Source organism: Platalea leucorodia, assembly GCF_965183815.1.
Source record: "Platalea leucorodia genome assembly, chromosome: 11".
Taxonomy (NCBI): Eukaryota; Metazoa; Chordata; class Aves; order Pelecaniformes; family Threskiornithidae; genus Platalea; species Platalea leucorodia.
The window spans coordinates 22,121,564-22,138,372 of NC_138833.1; the positions used below are offsets into that span (position 1 = coordinate 22,121,564).

At 59.6% G+C, this 16,809-nt stretch overlaps 3 protein-coding genes across 3 annotated transcripts; 1 reads left to right on the plus strand and 2 right to left on the minus strand.

Moving 5' to 3' along the window:
* The first annotated feature begins 234 nt into the window (after positions 1-234).
* N4BP3 (NEDD4 binding protein 3) lies at positions 235-5,273 on the plus strand. Its single transcript, XM_082324217.1, has 5 exons — positions 235-358; positions 2,068-2,511; positions 2,703-3,257; positions 3,466-3,723; positions 3,931-5,273. The coding sequence occupies exons 2-5, from the start codon at positions 2,098-2,100 to the stop codon at positions 4,501-4,503; spliced, it is 1,800 nt and encodes a 599-aa protein (XP_082180343.1). The 5' UTR covers positions 235-358; positions 2,068-2,097; the 3' UTR covers positions 4,504-5,273.
* Positions 5,274-6,036: 763 nt separating this feature from the next.
* On the minus strand, positions 6,037-7,689 carry NHP2 (NHP2 ribonucleoprotein). The gene is made up of 4 exons (XM_082324091.1): positions 7,530-7,689; positions 7,361-7,430; positions 7,179-7,284; positions 6,037-6,256 (listed from the first exon to the last, which is right to left on the minus strand). The coding sequence occupies exons 1-4, from the start codon at positions 7,678-7,680 to the stop codon at positions 6,131-6,133; spliced, it is 453 nt and encodes a 150-aa protein (XP_082180217.1). The 5' UTR covers positions 7,681-7,689; the 3' UTR covers positions 6,037-6,130.
* Positions 7,690-8,436: 747 nt separating this feature from the next.
* On the minus strand, positions 8,437-16,656 carry LOC309596236 (bromodomain-containing protein 8-like; the record flags this gene model as incomplete). The annotated part of the gene is made up of 8 exons (XM_082324088.1): positions 16,300-16,656; positions 14,357-14,623; positions 13,560-13,844; positions 12,958-13,158; positions 11,567-11,712; positions 10,747-10,833; positions 10,246-10,314; positions 8,437-8,671 (listed from the first exon to the last, which is right to left on the minus strand). The coding sequence occupies exons 3-8, from the start codon at positions 13,698-13,700 to the stop codon at positions 8,437-8,439; spliced, it is 879 nt and encodes a 292-aa protein (XP_082180214.1). The 5' UTR covers positions 13,701-13,844; positions 14,357-14,623; positions 16,300-16,656.
* Between the last annotated feature and the right edge of the window lie 153 nt (positions 16,657-16,809).

Genomic DNA, 16,809 nt, shown 5'->3' on the forward strand with positions numbered 1-16,809 from the left:
GAGGGAAACTCTCCTCTCCCGCCTCGCTGGGTGGGCGATATGGGCTGTTCCTACCAGCCCCGCCGCCACGGTGAGGGTCACCGGTAGCTGAGGGCTTTGCAGAAGGGGTGCTCGGCGCTGCACAAAGCCAACCCGCCCCGGTCACCGCCCTGTCCCGCCCCGCCGGTGGGCATGGCCGGGCCGGCCCCCTCCTTCCTCCTCCTCCTCCTCCTCCTCCTCCTCCTCCGCGCCGCGATTTGCCGCTGTCGGCTCCGCCCGTCGCCCTGCGCGATCGCGACCGAGGGGCGCGTTCAAACACGGCGAGGGAAGGAAACGGAGGAGAAAGGAGCCGAAAGGAGATCGCAGCACCGGCAGCATGGTGAGTGCGGGACCCGGTACCACCGATCCCCCCCCCACCCCCCCACCTCTTCCCGGTTGGGTCCCGGTGCTTCCATCCCCTTTCTCTCCGCCGTACGGTGCTTTGTCCCGGGGATCGACCTCCTTCTCCGCCTTCTCCGTGGCGGAAATTCCGGCTGGGATCCGTGGGGGATGCGGGGAGGCGCAGGGGGGGATGCGGGGAGGCGGGCGCGGGGAACCCGCGCCCGCCTCCCCGCATCCCCCCCTGCGCCTCCCCGCATCCCCCCTGGTTCTCACCTGGAAAGGATGGAAAAGGTTTTTTATTTTTAGCATGGTTGGGACCAGATCTCATCCGCCATCCCGGGAAGGCCAGGCTGGCCGGACCGGTGTTTTACCGCCTTTAGGGTTGGTGTGTGCCACCCTTCCCGCCGTAAGGCAGGACACCTTCGGGTTCCCCCGGCTTTTCCCAAAACTCCTACAACCTGACCTACTTCCTCGCCTGCCGGGAGGAGCTGCTGCAGGGCTCGGCCGAGCTCCTTCCCACTGGATGCTCCCCCAGCGCTGGATGCTCCAAGCTTCCCCCATCATGGGGACATCCATGTCCCGCATCCCGGTGGCATCCCAGACCCTTCCAGGGGGTCCATCCCTGCAGCCCTTCGTGGGGTGCCGGTGCCTGGAGCAGGTGCTGGGCTTACGGAGGGAGGTGACAGCGCAGGCCGGGAGCTGTCAGACAGGTTTGTGCGTGGCAGCAATTAAAAGCGGGGTGTTTGTTTACCCGGCGTGTGGTGCTGAGAACCAGGGCAGCTTCCTGGGTGTAACCTGGCCTGCGAGCCCTCGGCGAGGCTGGGAGCCGCCGAGGGGGCTCTGCCTCGCCCCTGCCACGCTGGCCGCGTCCCCTCCGCCGAGGGCTGCGAGGGCCATCGTCCCCTTCCGCGGCGCTGGGGAGCCGGAGCCGAGGCCGAAGGCATCCTCGTGTCCTTCCTCCCCCGGCCACCTGTGCAGGAAGCTGCATTGTCCCGTCCGCATCCTGCCCCTTCCCGCCGCCTTCCCGCCGTGTCCGGCCACGGGATCCCCCGCACGCAGGCAGCAGCTGGGCCGTGGCTGCCTCGGCCGGGCCCGGCGCTGGGGTGGGAGCGCCTGCGGCTGGAGCGGGGCCGTGGGGAGGATTTGGGAGCTCGCCCTGCGTGGTGCGGGAGCCCGTGCCGTGCGGGAAGACTCCCTGAGGGGCAGGAGAGGTGCCCCTGCTCTGCGCACCCTGGGAAGGCTGAGCCGGTGACCCCCGGGACTGGGTATCCCCAGGGTCATTTTGGGGAGGTCTCCGGAGGGTGTACGGACCCCGAGGTCCCGGCGGGGTGCTCAGTGCCGTCGGGCCGGGGCTGGCGCCAGGCCCGGGCAGGTGCTGCCGGCTCCCGAACTCGCCCGCCTGGCTGGGCGGCAGGTGCCTGTTTCGGTGGCGGCCCCGGCCGCAGGCGGGAGGTGGGGCTGGGTGTGGGAGGGAGGCACTCCGCCATGGGGGGGGCAGCAGGGGGGGGCCCCGGCCCTGGTGCACGCTGCCTGCCGGCACCCCGCTTGCTGGGCTCCCGGGTGCCCCGGGAGCTGCCCGGCACCTGGCGGGTCTCTCCCAGCACCAGGAGCCCAGGTGGGTCCTTGGCACCAGCTGGGAAAGGGGGTGCCGGGGGTGTTTGAAGGCCCGGCTGCCCGGCGTTGCTGACTTTGTCTCTCCTTCGGCAGTGCTGGTACCGGGCTTTTCTCTAATTCTCCATGGCAGCAGCACAGGGTCCTGTGACCTGTGAGCCCGACACCCGCGTCCTCTGCACCTACCTCTCCTCGGAGCCCGTCGGTGTCGTCGGCAGCATGGGCAGCGTGGGCAGCCTGGTGGAGAAGCAGGATCTGTCCCCCCTGGAGCTGCGGGCCCCGCTGGGGGGCTCGCGGGGGCTTCGGCAGCCCGACGGCTTGCTGCGGAAGGGGCTGAGCCAGCGGGAGCTCTTCGGCTACCTGCACGGGGCCAAGAAGGAGGTGCGGTCAGAGCGGAAGCACCAGACGTCGGGCGCCTGCTACAAGCGGGACTACGAGAGCGACCGCGAGAACCGGTCCCCCGAGCGCTGCTCCCGGGAGCATCACCGCGGGGCCGACTTCTCCAAGAGCTCCTTGCCCGAGAGGGGCCGCTTCGACAAGGTGAGGCGGTGGGCCCTGAAATACATCTGCATGGGGCTGGGGCTGGGGCAGAACGGTCTGCGCCAGGGATGGGATGCGGGGATTTGAGGATGTCCAGGGATACGGGACCGGGAGCGAGCGGGTTCTCCCTGGCTCTGGGCGCCTGTGGGGGCTGTTGTTGGGCTCATCCTGACCCCGCTCTTGTTTTTCAGTGCCGTATCAGGCCCTCGGCCTTCAAGGCGGTGGCCGGGAAGGGGCTGGTCTCCATGCAGGGCCTGTCCTCGTCCAAGGGGCAGAAGCTGTCCAAGAGCAATGGGAGCCTGCACACGCTGCTGTCGCAGAGCAGCACGGCAGCCTCGCAGCACGGCCCGCTCCGCACCCAGCTGCTCCACGCCATCAGCCTGGATGAGGCCTCCGACTCCAGCCACAATTCCATCCAGAGCTTCCCTTCCTACGGCTCCCGCCTCAAACCTGCCCAGAACCAGTTCAGCGCCTCCATGGGTCACATCAACCACATCGGGGGCTCCTTGGACAGGGTCTCCCGGAGCCCCAGGGACCCCCTGGCCCCCGAGAAGGCGCCCCTCTCCTGCAAAAGCATGGCCACGCTGAGCCGGCTGCAGAGCCCTGGGGAGCCCCCGCCGCCCTACGAGTTCACCTACTCGCTGGAGGACGCGGTGAAGCAGCTGGAGGACCGGCTGCAGGAGACGGGAGGAGAGCTGCGGCAGCTCAAGAGGAGCCTCAGCGAGACCGAAGATCCCTTCACGCAGGTGAGCCCTGGGCAGTGCCCCGGGCAGGGGTGTGGGGCCGTGGTGGAAGGAGCTGTGAAGGAGCTGGTGTCCTGCCATGGTGGGCGATGGGCTGGGAATGTCCAAGTGTGGGAGGACCCAACATCATGGGATCTTCTGGGATCCCTCCCTGGGATCCCCCACGCCGGGGCAGGCTGCAGACCCTCACCAGCGTCCCCCTGTGCTGCAGGTGTTTGAGGACAAGCAGCGGCTGTGGCTGGACGAGCTGGAGGATCTGAAGCAGATGTACGTGGCCCGGCTGCAGCAGGTGACGCAGCAGGCGCAGCGCGGGCAGCGGGCGCTGCAGCTGCAGCTCTACAAGGCGCAGCAGGAGAAGAAGCGGCTGCAGGAGGAGCTGAGCATGCAGCAGTGCCAGTGCGAGGACCCCAAGCTCCGGCAGCCCCAGGGCGAGCGCGTCAGCCCCAAGCTGGAGGAAACCAAGTGGGAGGTGAGTCCCCTTCCTTCCCTCCATCCCTCCTTTCCTCCAGGGCAGCGGTTCCCTGCTCTGGTGTCACCCCTGGCCACGGGACGGCGGGGATGAGCCGGGTGTGATGCTCGTGGTCTCCCAGGGATGCTGTGGTGACAGCCTGGGGTGCTGCCACCCCTGGGGTCCTGCTCCTCCAAGCCTCCCTGACCGCTCGCCCGTGCCCTGCAGGTGTGCCAGAAGGCAGCGGAGATCTCCCTGCTGAAGCAGCAGCTCCGGGACACCCAGGAGGAGATGGCTCAGAAGCTGGGTGAGATCTTCAGCCTGAAGACGCAGCTGCGGGAGGCCAAGGCGGAGGTCCAGGCCAGGGACTCCCAGCTGGCGCAACTGGCAGACTCCTTCCAGAGCGCCCCGGAGCCCGGCGCCTCGCTGCCGCTGGGCGACGACCCCATGCCGGCGTGCCAGGACTTCCCCGGCTGCGAAACGGATGACTCCAAGTGCCGGGGCCTTCACAGCGACACGGCGGAGCCCCTGGAGCAGCAGGTGGAGTGGCTGTGGGCAGAGCTGCTGCGAGAGCGGCGCCAGGGTCAGCTGCAGGCTGTGAACTTTGAGCTGGAGAGGAAAACCTGGCAGGAGGAGAAGGAGAAGGTGCTGCGGTACCAGCGCGAGCTCCAGGCCAGCTACATGGAGATGTACCACCGGAGCCAGGCGCTGGAGCGGGAGCTGCGGCAGCTGCGGTCGGAGCCCAGGGACGTCGGGGCCGACTCGCCGTGGATCGAGCGGGTGGAGTCCTCGAAGATCTGAGTGGTGGGATGCCGGCGGGACTGTGAAGGGGAAAGGTCTCTTGCTGCTGCAACGGGACGATCTCAGGGTCTGCACGAGGACCGGCCGCTCGGCGCTGCCCTGGGGCGAAGGACTGATTGCCACAAGGGAGCTTTTCCTTCTTGCAGCGCTTCGGGCCCTTCTGGGGGGGTCTCTGGAGACAGGGGGGTCATCTGTGCCAGAGTGGGGGTCTTGCATGCGCCCCGTGCTCTGACTCCAGGAGCGTTTGCCCTGTGATTCCTTCAGCCATGGGCAGAAACCAAGCGCCCTGTGAGACATTCCCTGTCCCTCCTGCTCTGCTGCCCCCGTTCCCTACAACCCATAACTTAATGTCTTGCTAAGGAGAGGCTCACGCCCCGTCCCCAGCCCCAGTGCCTTGCTGGGGGGGTTCCAGCTGCTCCTCGCAGCGGCTGCCCCGTCAGCGGGGTCCCGGAGCCGGCGGTATGCCCACACTGGTCTGTGTTGGTGACACTGGGAAGGCAGAGGAGGAAAGCCTGACGAGTGCTGGTACTGCTGGGAGGGGGAGCAGCCGCCCCAGCACCTCTGTTGGGGCTTTCCCTGCCACCAGTACTGGGGCAGCTCGGCAATGGAGGGCGGTTGATGCAGCTTCCCTGCAGGGAGCCCTTGAGCTGGGAGGGGCGAGTGCCTTGTGCGAGGAGGGAGGGGAAGCCGGTGCCCTGCCCCACCGGGAGGCCTTTGGGGAGGGGAAGGAGGACAGGGGCGGGGGGCCGGGCGGCTCCCCAGCCTGGGGTACCCCGCGCCGCCCCTCCCAGGGCGGGGAGGGGGAGCCGGGCCGGCGCTGGGGGAAGAGGCGCTGGAAGGAGCCCCGCTCCGTGCCGGTACCAGCGGAGCCGTGTCAAGGCCGTGCCCGGCCCCGCTCTCCTCGGCCTTTCCTGCAATAAACCAGGGTTTCATTCTTCTGGCCTCTGCCTTTGCTTTCCTGCAGGGGGTACCGGGGCTCCGGGCCACACCGGGGGGGTGCGGGCCGGCCTGGGCCGTGCCGTGCCCGGGGCGGGGGCGGCGGGGCCGCCTTCCCTCCGGGCTCCCCCGGCCCCAGCGCCCGCGCCTGGGAAGGGAGGGAGGCAGGCGGCCCGGGGCTGGCGGTACAACCAGTCGGGGCATCGCAGCCGGCTGAGTCACGGCAGGGCCGGGGCCTGCGCGACCGGCTGGGCCCCGCGGGGGCGGGCGGGCCCCGGGGCGCTGCCGCCGGGGTAGGCCTCACCCCCCCCCCCCCCCGCAATGGCCTGCCCCGCCCCCCGCCACCTGGCCGTACCCCCCCGAATGGTTCCTCCCGCCCTCGCCCCGCCCACAAATGGGAGTTCCCCGCCCCACCGCAGCGCGGGCGCCCCCTAGCGGCGCGGCGGTCCCCAGCCCCGCCGCCGCTCCTGGGTCCCGCCGCCGCCGGGTTCCCCCTCCCGCCCCCGGTACAGAGGGGTCGGGCCCGCGTCCTACAAACCCCGCAGACACGTTTATTGACCCCGGCAGCGCTCACCCACCCCCCCCCCCCCCCCCAGTGCCCCCGACAAACGGGGGGGCCCCGGCCCGGCGGGCGGGGGGGAGGAGGACCCCTCCCCGCCGCCCCGCGGGGCGCAGCCGGTTCCCCGGCTCTTCACAGCGGCAGGGGCAGGGCCCCCACCTCCTCCAAGCACTCATCGTAGGTCTCCTGGTACTCCTCGTGCGGCTTGATCATGATGACGCAGGTCGGGCGCTTCGAGCCGGCCGCGGCTCCCAGGTCCTGCGGGAAGAGAGGGAGGCGGTGGGGGAGGCCGGGGGGGCTGGGCCCCCCGGTGCGGAGGGCTGACAACCAGCCAGGGCTCTGCCAAGCCCAGCACTGCCAAGGCCACCACTAACCCACGTCCCCAAGCACCACATCTCCCCCGCTTTTAAATCCCCCCAGGGATGGGGACTCAGCCCCTGCCCTGGGCAGCCTGGGCCAGGGCCTGGCAGCCCTTTCAGGGAAGGAATTTTTCCCAATATCCAACCCAAACCTGCCCTGGCGCAGCTTTATGGGGCGATCAGGCGTGTTGGATCAGTTCAGACTTCTCATGAGTTCTCTCCCAGACTGAACTGGAAGAGGATCAAGCCCAAGACAAGCAGGGGTATTCCTCTGGCCTTGTGAAAACCTTCAAATGTAAATGTTTTTCAGCCCAGACAGCTGTCTTTATGAGCTCACCAGCTATGCTTAGACTCAGAGGCAGCTCTGCAGTATTGAATTGATTATAGAATCACAGAATCACTTAGGTTGGAAAAGACCTTTAAGATCATCGAGTCCAACCGTTAACCCAGCACTGCCAAGGCCACCACTAACCCATGTCCCTAAGCACCACATCTCCCCAGCTTTTAAATCCCCCCAGGGATGGGGACTCAGCCCCTGCCCTGGGCAGCCTGGGCCAGGGCCTGACAGCCCTTTCGGGGAAGAACGCTGCAGGGACTCAACCCAGAGAACCAATTCTGTGGTCCCACAGTGAAACGCTCCTACACCTGCACATGACCGCTCTTGTGCCCTGGCCGTGGAGAAGCGCTGGGTGCTTTAACTCAGGCACCAGATCTGCGCCTCCCGGTGAAGGCTCCGGTCACCGCCCGGCCCGGGTGCTGCCCGCCGGGCTCCCCCTCACCGGGGGCTGGCTCCTCCCGGCTGCGCAGGCCCGGCCCCTTACCGATTTGGAAGGGACATATGCGTAGGGGAGGCTCCTGTCCTCGCACATGATGGGGATGTGGCAGTACACATCGATAGGCAGCGTGTCGCCGGCCAGCACCGTGATCCTGCGGGGGAAAGCCCGTGTCAGTGGGCGGCCGGGGCCGGGGCCGGGCCACCCCGGGGCAGCAGGGCCGCGCTTACCCCTTCTCGCCCTTGTTGATGAACTTCTGGACTTCCTTCACGCCGCGACGGATCTGCTTGTGCTTGGCCGCTGCAAGAGAATCACGGCGTCAGGGGGCTGCGCCGCCCCAGCCCAGCCCCGGTCCCGGTCCCAGTCCCGGCCATGCCCCGGCCCCGCCACCAGCCAGACCTTTCCTGATGCACTTGTAGAGCTTCCGCGTCAGCTTGCGGGAGGCGAGCGGCTGGGCGATGGGGTTCAGGTAGTCGAGCTGCTCCCGGTACGAGCGCTCGGGCGTCCCCTCCGCCTCCGCCGCCGCCTCCGCCTGCTTCTCCCGCGCCATGGCCGCCCCGGCTGCGCGCTTCCGCTTCCGGGGCACGCACGGCCCGGGGAGGCGGGACTACCGCCTGCCAGCTCTTTGCCAGCCAATCGGCAACGCCCTCAGGCGCTGCCCGCCCACCGCGCCGGCCAATGGCGAGCGGCGCTTTCCCGCCCTCGGCTCTGCGGGGTCCTACGGCCCCCCCGCTTCCCGCGGCCACTCGCCCCCGGGCTCCCCTCGCCCGCGGGCTCCCCTCGCCCCGGGGCTCCCTCCCCGCCCAGGCCGGGGCGTCAAACACACGGGGACAAGCTTTCAACACGGGCCTTTACTCGGGCGCCGGCCTCCGCGGTGGGCGCAGGCCGCGGGGCGGTAACGCTCCAGCCAGTGCCAACCCCAACGCAGCAACGCCAAAGAGGCCTCCCGCAGCGCCCCGGGGTACAGCCGGCCGCCGTCACCCGGCTGGGCCCCGGCTCATCCCAACTGGTCACAAAGATGATTTTCTCCCCCTTTTTTTTTTTTTTTTTTTGTCCCAGGGAATCTTTTCTCGCTGCAGAGCTCCGCTGCTGCTTTTCCCAGGGAAGAAAGGAGGTTTCCCTTCCGGTGCCCCTCCTAGAAACCGCTTTGTTGCTTATCCCATCAACCTGGCAGGCACCACTGGAGGATAACAGGGTCTGCTGAAGGCCGCGCCTGCCGTGTCAGCACATCCCCCGAGCCCCAGCAGACCTCCTGAGCCAGGGAGACAACACTGCTCCAAAAGACACAGGCCTCAGACGCGGCTCGTTACCTTCTCCCCCACCCCAGCCTGTCCCTTGAGCACAGGAGGGCTTCACCCAGCATCTGCAGCTGCTCCAAGACCTCTCGCTGCATCTCCGTGGCCATGCGGTGCACGTGGTGGTTGAAGCTGTTGTACATCACCGCATTCTGGAACATGAGCATGAGGTCACGCTGGAACTGGACCATGGACTGAATGTGTCCCTTTGACAGCCTTCTCTTTATGCTGGTTAAATCCATGGGTCTACAAAAGACAGCGAGAAGGAGAATTAAATTGCAACCCAGGGCCAGGCATTCTTCAGGCTCTGCATGAACGTGCTTGTTCTCATTTCAGCGTGGCCCTGAAAGCACAGCTATTTTCAGTCAATTTTATTGCTCAGGACAAAGAGAGGGAGAGAGAAATGTTTTTCTTCTAAGTCAGACAAAAGTAAGTTTGGCCAATGCGACACCTGCTATCCAATCAACTTGGCAGGTCATTAGCAGTCACCTCTCAAAAAATTTTGATGTTGAGCTCCAGAGAAGGCAAGCAGAGCGATTCTGGTAATTAGCCTTCAGGAAGTCAGTCCAGGTCTTAGTGGAGAAAGAAGAGTTACTAAAATAGGTATCCATTAAAACCCCTTAAAATCGAATGGTGCCACCAGCAAAAATAGCAGCGCTGATAAGGGGAACATGATGGAGAAAAAATATTACTTCCCTTATTTTGACAGAATGAGAAAACGAATGGCTGCAGAGAGGACAACTGTGACCAGAATAGAAAATTATTCAGCTTTGAAAAATGCCCTCAATCTCTCTGCGAAATATTCTTATGACCCGCTTCTCCGCTGACAGTGAAACATCTGGGGAACGAGCAGTGGATGAGGAGAGGGTATCGACCGAGGCACACGCTTCCACCATGGGGAGAATCACGGAATGCTTTGGGATGGAAGGGACCTTTCAAGCCCATCCAGTCCATCCCCCTGCAGTGGGCAGGGACATCTTCAACCAGATCAGGGTGCTCAGAGCCCCATCCAGCCTGGCCTTGAAGGTTTCCAGGGATGGGGCATCTCCCACCTCTCTGGGCAACCCCTGCCAGTGTTTCACCACCCTCATTGTAAAAAATTTCTTCCTTACATCTACTCTGAATCTCCCCTCTTTTAGTTTAAAACCATCACCCCTTGTCCTGTCACAACAGGCCCTGCTAAAAAGCCTGTCCCCATCTTTCTTACAAGCCCTCTGTAAGTACTGAAAGGCTGCAATCAGCTCTGCCCGCAGCCTTCTCCTCTCCAGGCTGAACCCCCCCAGCTCTCAGCCTGTCCTCACAGCAGAGCTGTGCCACCCTCGGACCATTGCTGTGGCCTCCTCTGGCCCCGCTCCCACAGCTCCATGTCCTTCCCGTGCTGAGGACCCCCGAGCTGGACGCGGGGCTCCAGGGGGTCTCCCCAGAGCGGAGCAGAGGAGCAGAATCCCCTCCCTCGCCCCGCTGGCCACGCTGCGGGGGATGCAGCCCAGGAGACGGTTAAGGAGAGACTGCTGAGCTGCAGAAGCTGCATCCCCTGCTCAGGCAGGGCTTACAGCTGCAGGGACTGTGCCTGGAGTAAGTCAGCCATGCAGCGCCAGCAAAGGGCAGGCACAATTCCTGTCGGCTCCAGAGTCAGTGCAAGCTTCCAGGTTCTGATCACCCGGAGGGGAGTTTTAATAAAAGAAATCAGTGGGAGATGCTGGTGGCAGCCAAATTCTGGAAAAGGAGGAAGGAAACTGTCCCACTGGCCCTTTGGAAAGCAGAGAAGACAGAAAAAACAGAGAGAAATCAACTAGTGAGCACTTCCTCCACTAACTCACCTCTTTACCACATCCCTGTATCCAGGGGCTTGTTTCTCTGACACCGCCTTCAGGAACGGGCCGCTGTATCTACAGGGACAAGCACAAAGAACGACCTCTGTCCGCCTCTCCGCCACAGACAACATCGTAGCATGGACCAGTGCTTGCCTCTCCCTGCTTGCCGTGAGGGCCACGGCCGATAAGCAACAGCCAGCAGTCGGTGGCTGTCGTGACTCGGCACGGGAGGAGGCTGAGCCCCTCGCTGAAGCTGGCTGTGCCAGCTGTGTAGGAAGCAACATTTGGGCTCTGCCACATTAAGGAGAGGAAATAAATATGCGGTGTTCTCTCCAGCTTTGCAGCAGGCAGCTGTTCTTGCTGCGAGGAGAGCCAGAAGCAAAGCCATGGAGAGACAAGCCAGCCTGTGATGGCTGTCCTGGAGGGGACACCAGGGCTTGGAAGGAGCTGGAAGTCAGGGCAATGTGTTCAGCAGCCACGTCAACCCAACCCTTTGCCCCCACATACCTGTGACTGGCTATCATCTTCCAGATGGACAGGAAAGTTCTTTTGAAGAGCAAATGCTGCAGGGGGTTATCCCAGCTCAGCTGCACCCTGTGGAGGGAATATATTGTCAGCTCATCCCACTCCAGACAAAGTAGGAGGTGGCAATTCTGCTAGCACCCACCACGTCCAGGTGGATGAAGCGCAGGGATCCTTTGCTGTAGCTACGCAAAGGCTCCCCGGGTGAGATGGTGGAAGCGTTCTGCATCTGAATGCACAACTAAACACCCAGAATGCAGGAAGATGGCGGGCAATAGGTAGAAACAAGATCTGAGCTGAGCAGCTCTAAAGGGCACGATTAAGTTGGATAGAAAAGCTCATGCTACTCTGAAGTTCAGAACTTTACTGAGGTGGGTTTTATTCAGTTTCTCATCCTGGTAAACTGTGGTTTTCCATCAAAAGGCAGCCCAGGTGGCGGAGCCCACATGTGGCCGACACGCCTGTGCCTGCCTGAAGGGGGCTGGCGATGCCTCTCAGGAGCTGGGCTGGTCATTGCCTGCCAAAGCACGATGCCCAGCTCACACAAGGCCTGGCTGCCTTGAGGAAACATGTATTTTCCATTTAATCTCTTACTTAATCTCTACTCTTCTCACTTCAGCTTAGGATCAATGCCCCAAAATGCTGGCAGATCCACAGAGGCAGCACAAGCTACCTCCTTCCCTCTGTTCTCCTTGGCTATCTCACCTTCCTGGAGGTGACCTGTGCCACACGCTCGTTCTCACGTGAGACAAGGGAAACAACTCTGCTCTGCTGCGCCTGCAAGAGAGCAGAACGAACTACTCACAGCTGCGTGTTGGCAGGGCTTGTGGAGTCCAGCACCGGGGCTGCAGAGGTGCCATCACTCTCATCGTCATCCTGGGCCCGATTACTCGTCTCCTGTGGATGCGGCTCACCTAAAGCTTGTTCTCCAGGTGTCTCTTGAGTCTTCTCCTGAAGAGCACAGAGGAAAAGGAAGATATGTCTAAAATGGCAGCGCATCACCTGAATCCTTTATCTAGAAGCCAGCCTGCTGCACATCCCTTTACTGCATCCAGTCTCAGCTGGGAGCTAGCTCGCTCTCTGTTATTCTGGAGGATGACGTTTGACCTTCGCTGTGCTTCACTCCAGTTACAGCTGGGTCTGATCTCTTGGATCATGACCACCTCTGGCTAACGCTTGCTGTGGAGCTGACTGGTGCCCAGTGTCTGTCTGCTTTTCTGGGAAGAGTCATGGATGTGAGAGGGCGATCAGGAGCTGAGGTAAGAGTGCCTCAGGCTTCTTAAAGCTCAAGACACAGATAAGAGGATCCTCTAGAGTGCAACAAGGTTGTTTCCTCACAAACCCCCACATGAATATGACAGAGAACAGACTCAGCCGGGAAGGAGAGCATTGCTGTTCTTGTAGGGATTTGCCAATAAAATGTGGAGAGTGACAGCTGCAGGGAGAGGGGCTTTTTGGAATCCAGAAGTGGGATTATGTGCAGGGGCACCTGAGAACCCTCAACAGATCTGAAACATGGAGCAGACTCCTCAGGAAGAAAGCGGACGCTGTGCTGTGTTGGGAGAACCACGAGGGAACTGCTGGGAATAACACCGTCGTGGCTGAACAGGTGAAGTGCGAGAACCCTCAAAGTTATTTCTGTCTCCAGTGTCTCAGTTTGCAAGGAAATAAATGTGAGCGTGGAAAACCGGCACTGTTCTTCCACTGCTGTGTCCCCTGTCCCAGCAACGCCTCGCAGGCTGGTGGGAGCCCACAGCCCCCCTCGTCACAGGACTGATGTAAACCCAGGCTAGACAGCGCCTGCTTCCAAGACATGACGGTCTCCAGGGGCAGATGGTTATTGCTATCACAGCCACGTGGGCCTGAAACCAGCCAAGCTGTGTGCTGCATAACGCAGCAATTAGAACAAGGCGAGTATTCCAGTCTTGCCTTAAACCTGAGAGCAGACTGCCAGCTCTCATGAGTCACCTTTACACTGCCAAGGAGCAATTCCTCCAACTCACATCTGAGGGTTTGATCTGTAACAAGCTTCCTGTTCATAAAGATACATCTCCGTACATAAAAACCATCCTTCCCCTCATACATTTCTTTTGCATCCCCTTCCCTGCTGTCTCCTCCTCTGTGTCCCCATGTCCCCACTTGGAACCCGTCTCTCATCCAGGACCAGAGGCTCTCTTGGGACCACCTCTCCCCTACCTCTCTTCCCGGGAAGTGTTCTTTCTCATCTGCCAGGACGTGTAGTTGACTTTCATCTGCTCCCGAGACTGCTGTCCCTGTGGTCCTTTCCTGGCACCTCACATCTTCCCCATCATCCTGCTTCCCAGCACCGCAATAATCCCTCTGAGCCTGTGATGGCTCTGTGCTGCTAATGCGGAGAGGTGCCATCATCTGGGTTACCTGCGACACAGAGATTTATTGCTTCAAATCGTGAAGGCAAAAGGGAGAAGAAATAAGCAGCACAGATGCTATTTTTGCTTTCGCTCACGAACGCCCTTCCATTTTTAGGAATCCTTGCAAAACCTCCTGATGAAGCCCTGTGTTGTTATTGCAGTGTCAGTTCACTGACATCTCTCTGCTTCAGGGCGAGCTGTGTTTTGGCAAAGCAGCTGCCTGGTTGCGGTGCCAGCTTTAAATGGGAGGAAGGGCTAGGCTTGGGACAGGGAGCAAGCGAACTCAGGGCATCTGCTCCTCCCCCAGACTGTTTCTCTGTGTAGGGATGGTGGAGGCCCTGAAAACCCTCATGTTTCAGGAGGGCCTGAGCGATGCCGCCCACTTTCCTGTCATCCAAAGAGCCCTACCTCTGAGAAGAACTGGAGAAGACCGTCATCTTCACATGGCCTCTCTGCCTTCTGGTAGTCTTCACTATCCTCCTCCCACAGAGGCTCACTGAACTCCATCTCGCTGTCTGCCTCTCGGCTGCTCTCCTCTAGCCTCCCCATGGCCACCTCTTCAGTATTCCTCCAGCTCCCCACGTCCAGATCCAAGCTTGAATCCCAGCTGAGAAGCGACTGGAAGTCACTGTTCTTCTCTGACTCGCTGGGAGACTCCACCTCAGACTCCCACCACACCCAGGCATGGCCAACCTGCAAACAAACAGAGAGACAGCAATTTCTTTGTACCCTGTTCCAAAGCTACAAAGCCCAGCTCGTTTCCCGACATACTCAGAGAGCCGACGGACTCCGCGAGGCGAGCAGCCTGCAGCTGAGCCCACGCTTGACAGCACGTGGCAGGGCCGTAGCTCTGCAACACAAACTGCCATTTCAGAGCAACTGAATTTCAGGTTTTCTGGTGCTTTTGCTGTGCTGCCCAGGGGTTGGGGGGTTACTGTGCTCGGGGGATGCTGAGCTGGTTAGGAGCACGCGGCTTTGTCGGATACTAAATATTTAAGGTGCCAAAGGCAGCCAGCAGCAAGCCCAAAAGCAAGTCATGCTCCTGAGCTGCTTTTACAGTTGTGAAAAACTAGACAACTCACTGAAATTCCCTTTGCTGCCCCGTGGGAACGTTTCATACTGGAAATAACTTCTTACAAACACCACAGAAACTTTGTTTTGAAAGGGACAGACGTGATTTAGCAGGATGGTGATATATTGTGTACCTGAGCCAGAAGAATTATAACCACGCAGAGTCACGCAGGGACAGTTCTACCCATTTCAGAAAATAAAAGTTAGCACTCTCTTAAGAAGGAAGAAACCATTCGTTTCATCTCTGTTCGTTAGTCCATGCCTAAGCGTCTTCTACCGCACGAGTCCACTATGATTTCTCCAAGGCTGGGGAATTGCTTGCAGAGTCACAGTACCAACAGTAAATGGCTGTTAGAAAAATCTGTATCTTGCCGCTGAAGTCAGCTGCCTGGGTGCTGGGCCTGTGGAGGGTTCTATGCGTTAATTAGCAGTGTCTTTAGAGTTCTCGGTTAATTAGGTACAACCTAATTTTTCCAGAATTTTGAACAAGCACATTTCTGACCGACTTCCTTTTGCATTCTCAGGACTGCGAGCACAGCTACAAATAAAGCTTACGGTGCATACCTGGGAAAATTAAAGAATCCATTGGGTTTGGGAGGAGAAAAATTGTTTGCTTATTTTATGAACTCACAAGCAGAGCTGGGATCCGAAACGCCGTCCTTCCGAAACCTCTTTCAAAGTTAACTTCAGCGGAGGCAGATAAAATTTGATGAGGTAAGAGATAACAGTACCTGCTCTCAGCTTCCAGCTAAAGGAGTTGGGCAAACTGTGATTTCATCGGGTAACCCCGCGCCTCAAGCGCCTTCCTGCAGCATCAGCGGAGCCGGCCGCGCACGCAGAACCAGCCGCCGCAGCTCAGCTGAAGAACAGAAAAGCCTTAGCCTAGGGTAATCCAATCCCTTGTGATCGTCTTTCTGTACTCCAGCGGAGAGGGATAAGCATTTTAAAATCAGGAAGCCCGGGGAACTCGGCCGTAAGCACCGATTAAAAAGATCTTCGGCCTTATGTTCAGGTTTGCTACATCTTGGAAGACTCAGGACACCAGAGCGGAGCAGCAGCGTTAGCGCAAGACAAGCGGGATGCATGAAATAATTACAGACTGCTTAGTTCCGTACCGATTCTGTACAAAAAATAAGGGACAAAAAGATACAGACTTCAACTTTTAATTAAGAACCGCCTGACAGTTCTTAATTATGTTGGCTACATAAGTCACCGGCAAGGAATCATTATCCAATTGGAAAGTTTTAGTTCGCTTTGCAGAGATCAGACGCTGCGCAACCCTCACCAACATGAGAAAAAGCTGTTAGAAATAAAAAAGACGGCCTTTAAAAGGAACTTACATGTCAAAACAAGAAAAATGATAAAAGCCTGAACTCTAGTAAATGAAATGTAGAATCCACAAAAAAGTAGGCAAAGAGGAAAAAATTGAAGAACAATTTGCTAAAGACATAAAAGCAAATAACAACAACAAACCTCATCAAAAACATCAGAAGCAGAGAGCTGCCAGATGATCAGTGGGAATGACGCATACCAGTGCCAAACATCTCAGCGGAAAATAGGGCCAGTTGGAGAAACCAAATTAATCATCATTATCAGCAGTTGCCAGAGCAGATCACAGGAGATTTTCTCTTGGGATGGGTCTGAGAGACTGTTTCTCATTAAAATGTCAATGGGCAGGGTTTAGAACAATTGGAGGGCCGGAGTAAACCTTAGAACCAGTTGGGATTCACTCCCGAGTCCTAAAGAAGCTTAAATCTCACACGACCAAACCTATGCTGTGTGACCCGTCATTTAAATGAGCCGCAGCACCAGAGAAGCAGAAAGATGCGATTGTTGCACGTCTGTAAAAGGGTGGATGGTGGGAGATGCGGCACAGTCAGCCTGAGCTCCGCGCTAGACAGACGAGAACAAAGTGTTAGGAAGAACAGAATTTGTAGTCAGAGCACGAGATGATGAATAGGGAGAGAGGCAACGGAAAGAGGAAAATCGTATCTTAGAGTTTTAGAGATCTTAAACATCATTAATGGCTATTAAAATGTCATGGGACAAGAGAAAAGGCTCTTTGAAGGAAAAATACCTGGTTAAGAGAAGAAACCTAGGGCAGGAACGAACAGCAGTGCTTTCCATAGCGAAAGTGAGTTACTAGCGGGCATGATCAAGGTCCTCCCGCGCGCTGCAGCTTCAGCTGCTCAACACGGACAAAGACGGGGCAGAGGCGTTACAGGAGACGGAGCCCGACTCTTCTCAGGGGCCCGCAGCGAAAGGAGAGGAGGCAGCGACAAGCTGCACTGAAGGAAATTCAGACTGGATACGAGGTAAATGTTTACTCCGTGGGGGTGGGTAAGCACTGAAAGAAGTTGTCCAGAGGGGTTAGGGAAATCTCCATCCTTGGAGATTTTCAAAACTTGACAAGGTTCCGAGCAACCCCATCTACCTCTGAAGCTGGCCCTGCTTTGAGCAGCAGGTTGGACTGGAGAAATGCTCAGAGGTCCCTTCCAACTTAAATTATTCCATAAAATACCAGAAACCAAAAGAAACCTGTAACTTTTTGTGCTATGAACTTAACAACCTGTCATCTCTGGAAACC

Coding starts and splice junctions, on each gene's coding strand:
- NHP2 (XM_082324091.1), bottom strand. CDS start 7,680: ATGGCGCGGGAGAAGCAGGCGGAGGCGGCGGCGGAGGCGGAGGGGACG. Junction 7,285..7,360: donor ATCAACAAGGGCGAGAAGGG/GTAAGCGCGGCC, acceptor TTTCCCCCGCAG/GATCACGGTGCTGGCCGGCG. Junction 6,257..7,178: donor CATATGTCCCTTCCAAATCG/GTAAGGGGCCGG, acceptor CTCTTCCCGCAG/GACCTGGGAGCCGCGGCCGG.
- N4BP3 (XM_082324217.1), top strand. CDS start 2,098: ATGGCAGCAGCACAGGGTCCTGTGACCTGTGAGCCCGACACCCGCGTC. Junction 3,258..3,465: donor CCGAAGATCCCTTCACGCAG/GTGAGCCCTGGG, acceptor CCTGTGCTGCAG/GTGTTTGAGGACAAGCAGCG. Junction 3,724..3,930: donor TGGAGGAAACCAAGTGGGAG/GTGAGTCCCCTT, acceptor CGTGCCCTGCAG/GTGTGCCAGAAGGCAGCGGA.